This window comes from Anabrus simplex, chromosome 1 (assembly GCF_040414725.1).
Source record: "Anabrus simplex isolate iqAnaSimp1 chromosome 1, ASM4041472v1, whole genome shotgun sequence".
In the NCBI taxonomy this organism is placed as follows: Eukaryota; Metazoa; Arthropoda; class Insecta; order Orthoptera; family Tettigoniidae; genus Anabrus; species Anabrus simplex.
Window position 1 is genome coordinate 1517348286 of NC_090265.1, and position 19202 is coordinate 1517367487.

Here is a 19202-nt window from a genome sequence, read left to right on the forward strand (position 1 = left end):
GTCAGCGCTGGCTCGTAGAAAAAGGAAATAAATATAATGTTATGTACATCAGTTCCGTCATGAATTCAAAATCGGATACTAATATTTACCATTTTCAGTTCCATTCAAACCCAGGCTAAATAGATCTGAATAGACGTACAGTTTATCTGAAGTGAATGTAAGATCAACAAATAGGCCTAGAAATAAGCTTGAAAATAATTCTGAATTATAAATCTGAATTATAACTTCGAAGTATATATCTCAATTATATTTGAATTATATTTGAATTATACGTTGCAAATTATAAATCTGAACTCATTTATTTGATCTTTCTTCTATGTTGCGCATGGGCAACGACTTACGGACTAAGGCATTTCTCCCTAGTGCCTGTTAAATCTGGCTCCTAGCCTGTCATTTCCCTAACCATTACTCACTGAAAGAATGTAAATTCCAACAAACTCCGTGTCAGGATAAATAAGGTATCTATCTAACTTCAACATAAATTTTTGGTCGACATACACACGTCTTTAATGCTCAATGTGCCCTCTCTCTGTTATATTCCGTAACATTTATCATTTAGGCAAGTTACTGAATTCATATGCGCAGTCGTAATGTAAATAAAATGTATTTGTATTGGAAATATATTACCGCATTTATAGGTATCATGAATGCATTTGGTCAAGATCACCGTCATAAAACATATAATATTCCCGTAATTGGAACAAAGCATCTACAATTGACATATGATCCCGTCATAAATTCAATTCTACTTCAATGAATTCCATCCATACCTTAGTTTAGCTAATCCCTGTGGTGTGATCAATTTCACGTACCTGTATCCTTTCACATAATTCCTTCCCTCTTATAAGTGTGGCATGGCATATTCTAAGCTGCAGGCACTCCTTGGCCTCTACGTAATACATAAATAAACCTTCGCATTTCATATACAACAACATACTTCGTCGAGTTACCACTATTGTAACCATATTTCCACATTCACTTAACATCTTAATTATCATAGCCTCCATAACAACATGTCGCGATTACATTCACTTTACCATGTCAAAATGCCACAATTCCTTTCTTATAAACACATTTCAATATCGCTATTTATCATAACCCTAAAGCTGAGTTCAATGCACTTATTGCTAAGCAAGGAGTACGTGATTCTATACATTCATTACCACCGCGCGTACCAAACGTGACGTAGACATATAGCATAACCAATACGAGTTCATTGCAATTCCTCAATGTGTCATTACTATCAGCTGTTATTAAAGACACTTCTTTCAACTTCTCGTTACTCACGAGTTATTCTGACCAATATGCGGTGATGTATATATATATATATAACATACAAGAATCTTATTCTACACTGCATAATCGTATTACTATGGACTTAAATATCTCACACTTCAGTTTCATTATTCACTTGCACTCTAAATTCCACGGTTTCTATAACCAACTTATCGGCACATGCCAAAAGCACATGTGTACGCGAATCAAAAACTATGTAATTAAATAATGTAAAAGACTTAGCTCGCTTATCGTTACATCTGGTCCAGCCGTTCCGCCTCCACTCGGATGTAGTTGGCTCTGCGGTCAGGTCATGGGTTGGTCATCTGGTAGATCCTCGGCCTCCTCATCACGGGTTGGTCGTCTGGTTTCCCATTGCCTTCCTCATCATGGGTTGGTCTTCTGGTAGGTCCTCGGCCTCCTCATCATGGGTTGGTCGTCTGGTTTTCCATTGCCTTCCTCATCATGGGTTGGTCTTCCGGTAAGGATGTACTGCTCCCCAGCTTGGCCCATCATGCGTATTTAGCAAGCCATCATCATGCTACTTCTGCTAGCAACAAAAATGCAGATTTCAGAGCAGTAAATAGCCATGGTATGATCCATTAGACGATAATAATTCCTCAATTGTTATTTCTTTTTGCTGCTCTCAGAGATGTGAATTTAATCTCGTCGGGTTTAAGTTCTGCGTATATATATCTATATCGGCTGCTTCTTGCAAATCTCGAAAATTTATTCTTCTTCTCTCGAAACAAGACCAATTTAGTCTTCTTCCCGTAATAAAATCTTTCTCCTAGGTTTCACTTGGTTCTTCCTTGTAGAATGTAGCTCGGTTGCTGTCGAGATCCTCCCATGCGTATTTCGTCGTATCTTGCTTATTTTTATATTTTTAATCAGCTCTTCTTCGTCGACTGGTGAATTATGTCGTTTCTTTTACTATGGCGATCCCTTTTTCTCAAGTACCTCTTCCAAATCCTTCCGTCTTCTTCAAATTACGTAGCGCGTTCGCCAATTGCGTCTTCACTCTCCGATGAAATTTTTTTAAGATGGAGTTTTTTTAACAATCCGTTGTCTTCTATTTTTTTGTAAAACAATTCACTTGACAGTCCACTGTCCGTAGTACCTTCAATATTTGACCGTTCCGTGACGTGTATGGCCTTCTATAATATCGCATTGGATATCTATTCCTTGTATCTTATAGATCAGATGGGCCATACCTTCACTCGGCGCCATTTTGAAAGCTGTCGACGAGATGTAAATGGGCACAGTACTATCACTTAAAGGTAGATCTTGATAGCTTTTTGCCATCGCTGTAATCTGACTGAAAAATGATGTTAAGGGAACTATCACTTAAAGGCAGAACTTGGACGTGGGATAGGCTTCGACGACTTTGAGAACAGAGTGGGATGTTTTGTGGGTGAAAAGGAAATGTCGTATTTTATTCGAATGTTTATCGTAACCCGACTTGTAACCCTGGACATAGCAAGTTGTAGGCATATTTGCATGTGTTATTAAATTGAAGCACATGCCAAAGTATACGTCCTACTTCTCAAATGCTTAATCTTTTTCACTTTTCAGTTCACAGAATGTTAACGCCAGATATTTTGCACGTATAAAACTGGAGAGCGTATACAAGTACCGAAAGAGACCAGTAACTATTTACACACTTCCACTTTATGCCGACAAAAAAAAGCGCGTACATGGTCTTTTATCGACAGCAGCGCTGGAGGTTGCGGAGAAAAAGTACACCATGTTTGTTAACATGTGATTCAGAGGAAGTCGTTACACTATTCATTTCTATTCGCCCTGGTGCATAGCCGACTACAGTTACAAGCCGGAGTCATGTAAGTTTGGTAACGTCCAGTGGAGGCCAAGGTGAAAGCGCGGGATCTATCCGTGTATATTGATGTCTAGTGAACTTCGTCTCGTGTTTCGTTTAATTCACGGAGATAGTTTGGTGTATATATAACAAGATAAGTTATAGAATAAGCATACGTAGAGCCTATTATCGAAATAATGTGAAGCTTTCTAAGCCCAGCTCAGTCTGGTGGTATTTGAAGGTGCTCGAATACGTCAGCCTCGTGTCGGTAGATTTACTGGCATGTTAAAGAACTCCTCCTGGACAAAATTCCGGCATCTCGGCGTCTCCCCAAAATCGTAAAATTAGTTGGACGTTAAATCATAACGTTATTATTTGTGAAGGTGCGGACTGAATTTGGCTTATTAATAAAATGTTTCGTGTATTTGCAGATACCCAGAAGATGTTGTGTTTCCATGTATCGTAACAACTATTGCATTAAAAAGGGGTTTGTTGCCTCGTTTAGTTTTCCTTCAGACGAATAATTCATACAAAAATGGATTTGTCATTTTAAACGGGATAATTGGGAAACTGGGAAGGATTCAGTCGTGTGCATAAAACATGCCACACACGTCCAACACATGTCCAATTAATTTCCCAAATATGCCAAAATATTTGTCGTCGAAAAGTGTTAAAAGAAAAGATTCTGAAGGTAGGAGCCTGTAAATGTAGAGTAGGGTCAACAAGAAGATGGATGATATGCCAAATGTAACCCATTTACTCAAAATTCACCAAGATATGAATGTCACTGTACTGTGCAGTATATGTTATCAGGTGTTGGTAAAAGAAATGGCCTGTTTAGCAAACGGTAAAATATCAAAGTGGTCTCAACTAAATGCATACCGGTATTTATTAAATTATAAAGGAACCACTTCTTGTAATGTTAGTGGTAAATGTGTACAAATAAATCTATTAAAATGCTTCACAATCTCATAGAGTATCGTGAGGTAAGCAGTAAGCCTCAGATTTTTGAGGGAACAATTCGAACTTTGCACTAAAAGGGCCGAACTGAGTGGCTCAGCGCTGGCCTTCTGATCCCAACTTGGCAGGTTCGATCCTGGCTCAGTCCGGTAGTATTCGAAGGTGCTTAAATACGTCAGCCTCGTGTCGGTAGATTTACTGGAACGTAAAATAACTCCTGAGGGACTAAATTCTGGCACCTCGGCGTCTCCACAAACCATACACGTAGTTAGTGGGACGTACAGCAAATATTATTATTATTATTATTATTATTATTATTATTATTATTATTATTATTATTATTATTATTATTATTATTATTATTATTATTATTATTATTATTATTATTATTATTATTATTATTATTACACTGAAAAGAAGATTTAGACCCTACTGAAAAGTTTCGTTTGGAACTGGGAAAGCAAATTATTTACTGCCAAGAAAGTTTAAAAGTGATAACTAAGAAAGAAGGTATAGTCAGTACTTATAGCTTATTGGTTGTAACTACAATGTTACTGTTCTTCAAGTCTTAGAAAGTGAGATGAAAATTAGAATTAAGGGTGTTCTAGGGTTGCGGTGGTGATGCTGGAATGGAAAAGTGAGGTTTGGCTGTAGGCAATTAAAAATGTCTGATTCCATCAAGAGAGTTATTATTGGGCTTAATATCGATGTAATGAAGTGCTACATCTGGTCAGTACTGTTATATGGAGCAGAAACATGGACCTTAAAAGCCGCAAGTATCAAATGACTTGCCGCCTTTGAAATGTGGTTGCACAGAAGAATGCTTAGAATACCCTGGACAGATATGATAACAAACGATGAAGTCCTAAGGAGAGCTAGGACAAAGCAAGAACTAATAACAACTATAAAAGTTCGCCAAACAGCTTATCTAGGCCACATATTAAGAGGAAACAAATATGGCCTCATAAAACTCATTCTCCAAGGTAAAATAGAGGGCAAACGGCGAGTTGGCAGACCAGAGATAACATGGTTACACAACATCAAGCAGTGGACCGGTATTGAGACAACTGAGAGACTCTTCCGACTAGCAGAAGACAGAAAAACTTTCTCCAGAGTAATCACCGACGTCTGGGCAACCGGATATGGCACTTGAAGAAGAAGTTGGATGTAATAAACAACTTAGACTCACTTTTATCCTGTGAATTTCTTTGTAGGCATTTTGAGATGTCAGGGGTAATTTGCTGTACATTTCTGGGTATACACTAAGGACAATATCCAGAAAGATAAGCTGTGACACTTGTTTAGGTCTGCTACAGAGTAATGAACAGGTGATCCCTATTTTGAAGAACTTCAGAGGTGGGTTAGTGGTGCCATCACAATGTGTTGTATGTGTCTGCAGAACAGTGGTATACGAAGACTACCCGGATTATGAAAATTGTACAGAATTTATGTTCTCTCTATCCTGAGCTGCTTTAGAAAGAGATGACAATTAACAGTTCTGGTTTGAACACCGTCGTTGTGGGCGTGACAATAAAGTTGCGATAGATGGTTTATTGTCTATATGTTCCAATGTCGTGTTAAATAAGTGCTGCAAGCAGATTAAGAACACGAGTTATGTCAGCAGTGAGGATAAAAGCACTAAGCGGAGGAAGCTGTCATCGCTCCACAATAATTTAGCTTGTGAGTACTGTTCTTAAACTGTTTTGTTTATATTAATGTAAAATGTGTATTTCTAATTTCAGTGGATGCATTTACTTGTGTGTGTGTTTCTTAGAACCATTTTACGAAGAGTATGCATTTATCATAATCATCGTGTTGGTCTAAATGTAGTACTATAAATATGGATGAACTCATTCAAAATCGGACACGCCCCCTTTTCTCTCGGCCTCCGCTTGACCATCGCCCTCTACTATGACTGCGCTAATACGCCTTCTCATTCGCCCGGCCACACATGTAAACGAGCAAACACGTCATAGTTACCAGTTCCGGCGCTTGGAGCGCTGGGAAGCTGGCATTAGTCTGCTGGAAGAGATACGCTGAGTGATCACTGCTAAGACTGCTGCCGTAATTTGAGCCTCGGTTTGCCTTATTTGGCTTGTTTCCTTGGTCGTGAATCGTTTTAATGTTTATGTACATAATATTGTTTACTGCTGTGTGCCTTGATGTAAGATGAAAAGCAGATCGAGAAGTGGGATTCGTTTCATGAATTTCCTTTCAACGAGTAACAACGTCATAAATGGCTGAATGGTACCTCAAGAAAGAATTTCTCTCTTAATTTCAATTCGAAGTCATATGTTTGCCACACTGAATAAATCCACACTTTCACGTTACGTAGGAGATATAAACTTCGAGACTGGAATAACCCTCTTAGTAAAGGAGCGCCTTTTAGCAGAAAGTCAGCGCCTAACTGAAGCAGAGAGATTGTGTTAGTTGGTAGTCCATCGAACAGCAGATGTTATATGACAAGAAACTGGACACCTTCTTTGAATAGAAAGACGCTTCGTTCCATGTTGAGCAAATAAAAACTACTCAAAGATGACTGTCATGCAAGCGAAAGTAGAAATCGAATTACCCTGCTCAATAACCTTCTCCATTTTATAATTTCCGCTGTGGCTACAAAATAAAGGTTACCAGCAGCATTTTTAAGAGGCTTTTAGGGACAGAGCTACATACTTTAACACAACAATAAAGGAAGTCGAAGCTTGCGGTTTTTTCGTGTTGCGCATTGTGAGTGACAATCGTAAGACTAATGTTAGCATGATAAGAAGAATGTCTTCTTCAAAACACATTAAACCGAAGATCTGTAATCCTGTTGATAGTGAAATGCCTCTTCTTGCTTTCGACCAATCGTACATTCTGAAGAAGTAAGAAATTATGTACAAAAAAAACTATGTTTGATGGTTTCCAGGATATAAATGGTGATTTTATCAAGAAACTGTATCAGATGCAATCAAATGAAACTGTGAAACCGGTTCATTTTTCTTACACGCAAAAATATCGAACCGTCTAAGTGTAAGAAAATGAACGTGCGGTGCGCGAAATATATTTTCGCGACTGATGTAATAACAGGCCTAGAATATTTAAAAGACCATTCGTATACAGATATACACGACTTTTTAATGGAGGTACCACTGTCAAATACATGTTATCATAAGAAAATGATTCGACATACATGTCAGTAGCACACATGTAGCAACATTGCATCCGGACAAAATGCTTGATTCTTTTGAAAAGACCAAGGTGTGCAACAGTGCTAATGGACTTGATTTATAAAAGAGAATAAAACAGCAGGCTGCAGTATTCATCTGATTTGCCAATGTGGATTTTGAAAGTTATTCATGATTTTGTATTGAAAGCTCAACCATTTGTTCATAAAAATCCTGTTGCGTCTATGGTGACTATTTAATGACCTTGTTGGGTGATTTTCCTCACTTCAGTTGTCCTAAAATCAGACATTCACAGTTATTGTGTGAAGTTATTCTTAAATAACCACATAAATACCAAAGAGAATGCAAAACACTTAAACAGAAAAGTGTGTGCAATTATTTATTTCTACAGTATTTACTACCTACAAGCAAAGCAAAGTCACCTCCGTACAGGCCATGAAGGCCCTTGGGGGAGTGGAAGGTAAAGGCTTCCACCACTGTTAACCTCGGCACGTGATGGGGTAGAGTGGTTAGCTCTACGCCCGGCCGCATTTGCCCCCAGGAATTAACCTGGTACTCATTTTTGGTGTAGGGGTGTAGGCTGAGTGAACCTCGGGGCCATGTGCACCTCCGACTTTTACGACTTTCTGACGGGGATTCAAACCCACATCCTTCCGGGCGAACCGAGCGCGCCTTTACAGCCTCGACCAGGCAGCCCCTATTTACTACCTACGGTTAACATTATTTTGTACGGTTTTTCCGCTGCGGAGGGATACGTTCTTCACTGAACTTCTTTATTAAGGTGTAAGGTGTGATTCAAATGTATTTATCGAGTGATTGGCTGTATATTTAAACAGAAATTTACAAAACACTTAACGTGTGCTGTAATGAACAATCGTGTTTCAAAGCCAGCGAAGCAGCGCTCGGCGGTAAAAATGGGAACTAGGCCCATATCGCTCATATCGCTGTATTGGGAAGGCGTATTAGCGCAGCTATAGTAGAGGGCGATGGCTTGACAGATAGATACAGCGTTGCCAAGCGTACCATCAGGCTTTAACTGTAGATGGCTCTGCCCTCGTATCTCCTATAAAATAAAATACATTTTGAATTTTATCGTTGGCTACCATGTTCAAAACAAATGTTTCAACCCTACGCGCAGTTTTGAATGATCCTTGGGCTTGCAGAGTAGAGTAGAGTAGAGGATGAGGATTGGCATGAACTTTGACGATCAGTTCAGGAGAATGTAACTTAAGTTTCGTGTACTGCTATATTGTATAAAGCAACGATAAACATTTTAGTCCTGTGAATAAATGTAAGATATCTTTTTATCTTTTAAGACCCAGGTTAGTTACATATTACGTTTTTAGGAAATGGCTTACGATTTAAAAGATGAATCGGAAGTGAAGGAATACATAGAAAACCTGGGTATTGAATATAGATTTGGATGCTATCAGGAGAAGAAACCAGACGTTTGCCACTTACTGGGAGATTATTTGGAAGGCATTAAAAAGGACTTCGAGAAGGCTTGTAAAGTATATAAGGCCAATTGCGATTACAATAATTTTTCGAAAAGCTGTTATAAATTTGCTAATTACAGTGTCCTTGGCAAAGGACTGAATAAGTCTGATACTGAAGAAGCTTTTAAGTATTATGAGAAGGCATGCAGTCTTGGTGATCCAGATGCTTGTTTGAACGGTGGTTTGATCAGCATCAATAGTGGTCCTCACTGTAGGAAGGTGAAAGATTATACTGCTGGAATGGCTATGCTTGACAAGTGTTGTGAGAAAAATAAAGCTTACTGCTGCTTTTATTTGAGTGGAATGTATATATCTGGCGTTGAACAAGTACAAATCAAACAAGACATGGAAAAAGCGTACCAGTATGCATTGAAGGGTTGTGAGCTTGGGGATATGCATGCTTGTGCTAATGTTAGTCAGATGTATAGAAAGGGTGAAGGTGTCGCTAAGAATGAAGAATTAGCTGAAAAATACAAGAAGAAAGCACATGAAATCCAGGAAAATCATAGGCTGAAAGCTCAATTACAATTTCAGCAGGGTGTCAATCCTGTCTGAGAGTAGTACCTGTTATAAGAGAGAGAGAGAGAGATAGCTGTTTTGGAATTGGTAGTGTTATAGAGGAAATGAAAGTTGCCTGATTTTTAGCTTTATAATGAGAGTGCATATTGTAAAGTATGCTGAATCTGTGTGGCCATCTATTTTTTTAAAATGTTAATAGCACTTTACATTGTTAATTTTTTAAAGTATCTTGTGTAGTTCATGTTAAAGTCTATTTTAATGTTATTTTGCTCTAACTTGAAGAATTAGATTTAAAGGTAAAATATAAAACCCGTACATTTTTTCAGGTTGAAACTGTCATATTCCACTAAGTTATCAAGCAAGTTGCTTTTATTTGTTTGCTAGCTGCCATTGAAATGAGCCAAGCTCCTCTTCTATATGCTGTCTTTGTCAGTGTTAACAAGACTTTGTATTTTTATGCTATTAGGATTTCAGTTGTTAAGGACCCATTCATTTTCCCTTTCTCAAAATTTAATCTTGTACATCCTATCACATTTATACTTAAAGGGACCCTTCTCTTTTCTCTTGTGGAGTTGATAACTTAAGATACTTGCCATTGATGCTTTCACAGCCCGTACTTGTAGACATGATACTGTATAGGCTTTTGGGCTTACGCCGTGTTGAGAAAATAAGGTGAAATTCTTTACGTTTCGCAGAGAACTGTGCTCTGCATCTCCCCTCACTATTGTTATTTTGTCTCGGTGTTTTCCAAATTCGTTCGTTCCTCATCACCAGATGTTTCATTCCAGGCTTGTGTCAATGTCATACACCTATCAATGTCATATGTTACGTACACATGTTATGTGACCCTCTTAGACTGATTCTGATGGTTCGGTCAGCTTCCGCTTCGAGCGCTAGCGCTGTGCCACGTCCGGGGAGCCATCTGGTGATGAATGAACGTACCATTTCCTCTTCTATTATAACGTCTAAATTTCAAAAAGTCATTGTTTAAAAAGCTTTTCTCGTGGACAGTCGAGATTTTCTTCTGATGACGCAGAGCACAGTTCTCTGCGAAACATTTAGAATTTCATCTTATTTTCTTTATATGGCATAAGCCCAAAAGCCTATAGAGTATTAACTTAAGATATGTTAATGCTCCTGCCCAAAGAGCTGTGGTATTTGTCAAACTTTTCCTTTTTCTCCTGTCCTACTCCCTGATTGGAATGGAGAAAGCATTTTATATGAGAAGGGGTACACTTTGTGGAATATAATGAGAGCATTAGGTATTTTTCATGGCTTATTGGTCATAATCATCCTTGTCCAGCTCTTGCTGGATTGAGATGTTCATTGCACCTGTTCGTCTTCTTCCATCCAACCACCATTGTTCCTCGTTTCTTGTGTTTCAATCCAGGTTTCTTCTAATTATGATATTCATGATCGATTTCAACGACTTTAGTCTAGGTATCAGTCTTGCTCTCCTTCGTTCTATCTGGGTCTCCATCGTTGTTTGGGAACATCCATCATCACTGTTGCCACTTTCAGGATAATCGAGCTGTGCAATACCCGGCCCGTTTACGGAATTATAACCCATTTATATATTTAAAAGAAATATATTCTGTCAGAGTTACAATTGGAAACTGCTTTCAAAAATTCCTAATTTAAGATAGCCTACAGTTATTGTTTGATGTCAGAGATATATTTGTAGATGATAATTGTGTGATCTAAAATGTCTGTGTGTAGTCAACTATATTTCATTGTTAAAAACAAATATATCCAAAATCCATCAGTTTTTGCCTTGAAGATGTTTGCATTTATTTATGATTGATGATTCTATTTGGAGGCTTAACATCTCAGGGTCTACATTACTATCAAAATATTCTAGTGTTCTAGTGTTGAACTCTGCAAGTTTTGTTTAGAATTTTATATTGATTGACAATTAGGACGTGGTGAATTAAACATATTCTATTAATTTAGGAGCTATACTTCTATAAAAATGACCCTATTGAGAAAGAAAGATTTGAAATATTTTTCTTTTTGATTACTCCTTATAAGCTATGGTGGGTGAAATTTCCCTGTTTCATTTCACTATCAAATGTAGCAAATCGTAAGAGAATCAGTTGATTTCTACAGCAATCTACTTTTTCTGATATAATTTCATTGTTAAATAGTTGGAATTTCTTACTTATCTACCTTTTAATTAATTCTCTTCATGTGAGCCTCGTCTCTGATAAAACAAGTTTGGTATATTTATAAGGATCAATTTTATTTTTGTTCTGAGAAATTGCTTTTTTAATTAAAATAAAAGTGTTTAAAAATATTTAGATTGTAGATTTGATATGGGCTTTTGGACTTATGCCATGCCAAGAAAACAAGGTGAAACTCTTTACACCGGGCGAGTTCGCCGTGCGCGTAGAGGTGCGCGGCTGTGAGCTTGCATCCGGGAGATAGTAGGTTCGAATCCCACTATCGGCAGCCCTGAAGAGGGTTTTCCGTGGTTTCCCATTTTCACACCAGGCAAATGCTGGGGCTGTACCTTAATTAAGGCCACGGCCGCTTCCTTCCAACTCCTAGGCCTTTCCTATCCCATCGTCGCTATAAGACCTATCTGTGTCGGTGCGACGTAAAGCCCCTAGAAAAAAAAAAGAAAGAAACTCGTTACATTTCTCCAATCATAAAATATTCTTAAATTCAAACCCTCATTCTTGTAGAAGACTTCCTCCGAAACAATCGAGATATCCTTCTGAAAACGTGGAGCTAAGTTCTCTGCAAAACATAAAGAGTTTCACCTTGTTTTTCTTGACCCGGCACAAGTCTAAAAACCCTTATGTCTACAAGCACAGGCCGTGAAAGCATCAATGTTAATATTTAGATTACTAGATTCTACAAGTTGGTTTTGTTTATTCAGAACATGCTTTTCTGAAATGCATCCTTTTTACATGGTATAACAGTACCTCCTTAGTTATTTTATACTGTAATTCTCTTTTGCTATGTTTCTGATGAGGTGCTATTGAAAAGTCTTAATGGCATAGATAATCACAGACAAACAATGGGTGACCTAATTTTTGTTTTAAAATACAGTATTACATTATATAGAGACAAATGTAGGTCACAGGTGGTAATTTGCCTGGTATGGATATCATTATGTAGCCAATAAGTTCTCTTTTACTCTGGTCTGAAATAATTACAGAGTGAGTAGGCTGCACGGTTTAGGTCGCATAGCTGTGAGCTTGCATTCAGTAGATGGAGGGTTCAAGTCCCACAATTGACAGTCCTGTAGTTAGTTTTCCATGGTTTCCCATTTTCATGCCAAGCAAATGCTGATTCTGGACCTTATTTAAAAAAAGCCTGTTATCTGCATTTCTCTCTCATTAATTTGATGGATTACTACCTAGTTGTGAATGAAGTTCATGATCCAGCTGATGACCTCCCATGCTCATTTTATTGTTACAATGGTCTGAATGTTGGTGACAGTGTCATTGGAGACAAAAGTTGACATTTGTTAATTGGTCAAATTTAGAAATAAATTGCCATCCAAAGAGATTCCTGGATTAATATTTAATTGTTAGTAAATGATATGTCGTTGCTTTACACCAAACTCATGTTCACCTTCTCAGTTCTGTGTGGATAATTAATTTGTAGGAAGTTATCCCAGATTTTCGTTGTAGAGTGACTGTTCTAGTTGAGTGACATAATCATTGATTCCTAATCAAAACATATTGTAGTTCAAATCCTGGTCGATATGTCTGGATTATTTGAAATGAAAAGTTGCATCCCTGTAGTTCAGATACCACATAAAAGTGCAGGTCTCAAGCTATTGTCACTATGCTGATGATCGTGTAAAATATTGTGCTTTCTCCTTGTCCATACTGAGGAAGGCTACAAGGCCATCTGAAAGACACTCTTGTCTCCAGCCCAAATAATTTATATTTTTAAACAAAAGAAATCAGATCTGTTGGTGGAACCTATGTTCTAAACTTCATCTGTTCGTGTTCATTTGAATTTGTAAGTAGTCTTGTTTACTACCTTGTTACCTTTCAATACATTTAAAATATGTATAATTCTGAACTTGGCTTAACATGTTAAAAATTATAATACAGTACATGTACACCTCTTAACACAGAAATCTGAATGGACTCTTGTATCGGAGAATTGGCGTCTGACTTGGAATACCTTGTTCCATGCTATGGTCTCTAAAATTTATTAACTAAGCACTACAATTACACATTTACACATACACATACACGGGCACGCGCGATTGCCGAGCTTACAACTTACACAAGTACACGGATACACCCTTACACTCTTCGTGCTCTCTCTCTCTCTCTCTCTCTCTCTCTCTCTCTCTCTCTCTCTCTCTCTTAGTTTCTCATGTTCCATCTATGATGGCACATACAGAGAGTCTTCGATTATTTACACTACACTTACTCAGTCACACTCGTTAGCGCTGTCACTGTCTACAGCTTACATGTCAGTCTTGCAGCTCGTGATAGTATCCGCTGTTCACTCAATCCGTCAAACTCCGCAGTCTGCACACGTCTCCACCCAGTGTTCCCTTTGAGCTAATCCAGAACACCCAAGGTTCTTCTACAGCAGCCGGCCCCAAGAGACTCACACACATGACGTCAGGGAAACAGGAATGAGTCCTCGGCTCCAACAGACAGATACTCCATCAGGCTGACACCTCACCCTAGGCTATCACCGACTGCACTCTTCGCTAATTCACACCAGCAAACTCAATCTAACTCTCACTAACTGCAGGCAAGTCACTCCTCTCTTATATACCTGCTTTGGCCCTTCTAGAACAGTCCGGATGCTAGATGTGTCCTGGAACCTCGTGAGATGGAAGACTGCAGATTAATCGTCTGGTAATTTCCATCGTCCCACGCGGCGTGACCACGGACAGAAGAGAGGGGGGGCCGGTCTAGCACTTAAGTCTTGCTCGTGATTGGTGCGGTCAAAGCGTAAGCAGGTGGGCCGATACGGTGACGAGCCCGGTGCATAGCAAGTTGGCATGGGGGATGCTATAACCATTACAACATATTTCTAATCTTACTCTCAATACACATTTGTCATATGTACACTTTGCCAATAAACTCGTATAGTTCTGTTATGTTAGAAAAGTGATGAGCAGTATTTTGGGCAGTTTGAAGTGAATATATTCACATCCATCAGGACTGTAATGCCGTGGTAACATAGAAGTAGATTGTTTTATTGGCAAAGTGTAGATAAATCTCTATGCATCGACTAGCCAAGAAATTCTGTGATTCTTTCCTTACGATTGTATTTGGAGATTTGGAAATTCTCAGTTGATCACTTTTGTCAGAAAGGGTAAAATAATAAGTGGATGATAAAGGTAATTGAAGGTTGACAATTTCTAAATATTTTGGTACTGATTTTAGTGAGGATGAATCCTTTGCTGAAGTGACAGGTTTTGGTTGTTTACAACAAGGAGGAAAGCCAGCCCTACGGTCTAGGGATAGCGTGCCTGCCTCTCACCCTAAGGTCCCGGGTTCGATTCCTGTCCAGGTCAGGGATTTTTACTTGGATATGAGGGCTGGTCCGAGGTCCACTCGGTTGACATAATTACTGTTGGGGAGTTATCTGATAGTAAGGTGGCGGCCAGAATCTAGAAAGCCAAGAATAATGGTGGAGAGAATTTGCTGCGTTGACCATGGGTCACCTTTTAGGCTGAACAGTGGTCACTTGGCAGGCCAAGATCCATCCGAGCTGTAATGCCGTGGGGTTTGCTTGTTTTATCATCGAGGAGGAGGTGGTGGGGAGGGGTGGAGCTGCCAAGCTGAGACTGAAGGCATGCTCAGTTCACCATGGAAGAATGTGGGTTCAGTTTTCCTTCAGGAAGTTGAAAAATATAGAAACAAGACTTCCCTGTTTGGGGCAACACATGGTTGTGGGTATTAGTCAGCCTTCATAAAAATGAATACCAGGATAATTCTTGTGGGCAAAGGTGGCTGGGCATAGAGTTAAACATATTATTCTACTTAGTATCGAGGTTATGAATAGTGGAAGCCTTCACCTTCCATTCTTCCAAGGGGCCTTTGTGTCGTATAATAGAGATGGATTTTTATTTTTATGAGGAGAAGGATTTATTTTGTCTGGAATAATCATAGTGTTAATGGTGTTCCAGAACAGTTCTGTTGCCGACATTTGGTATTGGTGTCTGAGGTTCGTCTTGTTCGGGTACTGGGTGTTTGTGTTTGTCTTAATACACACCTCTTAATTTACACTCAACACACTATTACTTTCGCACTTTTTAGTGATAGATGGACACCCTAGTGCTGAATCGGTCGACCTCGGCAATCTTTGAGATTCATATTGGCTACCTTTGAAACACAAACTATGAATTGCTTATGCATCGCTGTGTGACATCTGGCGTACACTTTACATACTAGTACAGTTGTTGTTTACACAGCAAAGCCAAACTATAGAATTCATGCTAGGAACAAGATTCGCATCAAGAAATATTATATAATGTGAGTTTCACACAGTTGTTGGCTTAAGATAATAACGGTTTAGAAAATTCATATCGATCGATCATATTATCGATTCAGTTCAGATTTAGTTTCCATTCAGTTGACAGTATTACCGGAACTGGGAGAGCTCCCTTCTTACTCCTCACCCCCGTACACAGATCTGTTACTAAAAAGTGTGCGAGTAATACTCTGCTAACTGCACAGGGATATGCAATAGTGAATACATGCTTCCATATAGGATTAGCATCAGGAAGGGCCTCCAACTATAAAACAGGCCTAGTCCACCTGTGCAACACAGTTGAGAGTTCTAATGTTATCCGTGATTTTGTAGTTTAGAAAGTATTTTAAAGTGGGTAGACAAATTAGTACCCATCTCGTACATTAGACACCTCTCTCTCACTGTTGTAGCATTCTTATGAAAAGTATGACACACTTAATTTTTACGCTTCCATGCTGGTACTTCCAGTAGGTCTGTTGTAGTCAGAAGTTTTACCAAATGTAGGGAGCTGTGGCAATCATCCATTAATGCTACAGAATCAAAGAAATCACTTCTCACAATTTAGCAAATGTATGTTGTTGCTCTTGGTTTTTTGAAATACAAGGGTGCATAAAAGATTAATGAAACATTTGTGCTGTTGCAGTCTTCTTGTCGAGTAGGTACAACTGTTGTGTACTGTATTTCTATTATTGTACTTTCAATAAAGTTATGTTATCATCATCAATGTCCCACTCCAGTCGATGTTATATCTTCTTGTTGAGTAGGTACAACTGTTGTGTACCATATTTATATTATTGTACTTTCAATAAAGTTATGTTATCATCATCAATGTCCCACTCCAGTCGATGTTATATCTATTCCATATTATAACTAATGTGCTTATATTTAAGTTTTAGCTGTAGCATTGTACATTACAATCAGAAAGAATTATAGAACATTATGATTTTGTTGAAGATTATCTTATTTTCAGATGTTATGATTGGGTCCTTTTTAAGTGTGAATGAATAGAATATGATAATGTAATTGACTAGACATTTTGTCTAGTTCTTCTGTAGAATAAATGTAGTTTGTTGAATGAGATCATAATGTGAGTTTGAAAATGTGATGGTTAGGAAAAAACAAAAGTTTAAAAAAACTAGAACTCAATGCTTAAAAGTGGATAAATGTCAATTTCCAGACAGATTGCATCTGTTCAAATTGAAAGCATGAAAAAAGATTCATTAACAGCAGCAGAACATGCTGGGTATATCAGCCACCCCTATTTCTTCAGATTTATGCATCCTAGGCCTACATTATTTTATCACCTGTCATCCAATAATTTCTTGTGTAGGTGCAGTACCATAGCTTGAAATACAGGTATTTATTGCTAACAAACCAGCAATAAGGAGGTAATAATGAACGAACACAAGAACCTTGCTACATGAATGGTCGGTGTTAATCAGAAGCTGGATTGATACTGAAATGTTATGGTATAAGTACAGCTGCAGCAGACTTCTCTGTAGTCATGGTGGTTAAGACCAATGATGTGTTACGTGTTTGGTGGTTCAAGTCCAGTGGTGGCAGAATATTTTTATGAACTGCAGTACTGGAGACCAATAGAAATTGTGATCACATTACATTTACTGTATGTTTACATGTTAGGTACAGCTGGTGGTGTGATGGGATTGTGGATGAATATCTGATTCCTACAGTGAACTGATCAATGAAGTATTGCTCAAAATGGCCTCCTTTTTTGTTAATGCAAATTTGAGCATATTGCCGGAGACAAATTCTTGCACGTTGCAACATGCGTAGCATAATTTGCTTGCAGGCTTCACTAATGAGGAGTCGTAGCTGATTCAGAACTTGTGGTTCCCTTCCAACTGGCATAGTTTCAATAAGGTGTCTTTCAGCCCTTTGAAGCATATCCAGTCAGTAGTCTTCCTCTAGGAAATTGTTCTCTCTCTTTTTTTTTTTTTTCTTACGATTTGTTTTACGTCGCACCGACACAGATGGGTCTTATGGCAACGATGGGATAAGAAAGGCCTAAGAATGGGAAGGAAGTGGCCATGGCCTTAATTAAGGTACAGCCCCAGCAGTTGCCTGGTGTGAAAATGGGAAATCACAGAAAACCATCTTCAAGACCTATCTGTGTCGGTGCGACGTAAAGCAAATGAAAAAAGAAATAAAAATGCTAGGTTTCTTCCTACTTAATTCTATACAGCTACTTGTAGTGTTCAGCTTTGTGCTTTTTAACTGTATACACTAGAAAGCTGAAATCCTCACTGTGGAAAATTGCTTGTGTATTTAACCTTTATGGCCCAGTTTTCTTTATTGAATGCTTTAACAATGGTAATTATTCTAAGTTATCATGCCTGCTCTATACCATTTACGTGTCATAGTTTATACCATAATTTGAAAAACGTATTGCCACATATTTCAATGTGACGAGACCTATATAATGGTGAATGGGTATGGTAATTTGTCATTGCCTATTATGTCTTCTATCATACCGCTTGGCCCTTAATCTCCCAAATAAACAAGTTGGACCAAACAACTTGGATGAAGTTGATTTGTGTACACTACAGTAGAGTAACATTTCATAAAAAGATTAAGAAAGTGGACTACACACTACATAAAAGGGTACAGTGTTTTAAGATAGGCCTCATTTATTGCCTCATGCAGCTGAATCACTGAATCATTTATTAGGCATTAAACAGGTGCAATAGCCTTTATCAGAATCATAATACATTAATATATACAGATATTTTCCATATAAACTAAAATAGCTTATGCCAATAATAAAACTATACACACCTCAAAATATCCTACATGCTAGTGGATACACTTCTGTATCAATAGAAATTTATGCTCTGTAAAAACTACACAATTGTACTTGAGTTAAATGACAGATATGCGAGTAACAACAAATTGTAAAACGAAATAAAAATCCATCGGCGGTGCAGTGATCCTGTTGACGATCCATGCTCTCAGTCAGAGTTCATCTTGGCTTTGAATCCTGATAACATGTGGGAGAGGACTCTCATCCTATTCAGTGCATAGTGGTCATTCAAATGAAATCAGAACAAAAAAAATTAAATTGTACAAGAAATCATCGATGAATCCATTTATACATAGCTCATTTTAATAACTAGATATATATTACAGTACATTAGCATCAGAAAGTTTAGATTCACCCATGAATTTTCACTTACCATGAAAGATAGGGGTTATTTGTTGAAAATCAACATGGAAATACTGTACCTATGTTTGAACTAACTAGTTTTATTACACATTTCACTAGATTTTCCTTTACACTATTCATTCACAGGGAGCTAGAAACACAATCACAACATCTTAAGCAATCACACTGCCTGTTCGTCAATGTTTCCACCCTTGGCTTTGATTATTGCTTTACAGGTGCGTGGCATTCTTGCTGTTAATTTTTCCAAAGTCTCGGTATTTATACATCCCCAGGTTTCTAACAGACATTGCCACATCCCATCCACACTGCCTGGTGCC

General features: G+C 38.2%; 2 protein-coding genes across 2 annotated transcripts in view; both read left to right on the forward strand.

Annotated features, from left to right (window-relative positions):
- Positions 1–8377: 8377 nt before the first annotated feature.
- Coa7 (Cytochrome c oxidase assembly factor 7) lies at positions 8378–13548 on the forward strand. Its single transcript, XM_067138009.2, has one exon. The coding sequence runs from the start codon at positions 8568–8570 to the stop codon at positions 9267–9269; it is 702 nt and encodes a 233-aa protein (XP_066994110.2). The 5' UTR covers positions 8378–8567; the 3' UTR covers positions 9270–13548.
- The window catches only part of LOC136861636 (elongation factor-like GTPase 1), a 279187-nt gene continuing 268373 nt past the window's right edge, over positions 8389–19202 (forward strand). The window contains exon 1 of the mRNA XM_067138835.2: positions 8389–8509. The gene's annotated coding sequence lies outside the window, so the exon portion shown is untranslated. The remainder of the gene's footprint in view (positions 8510–19202) is intronic.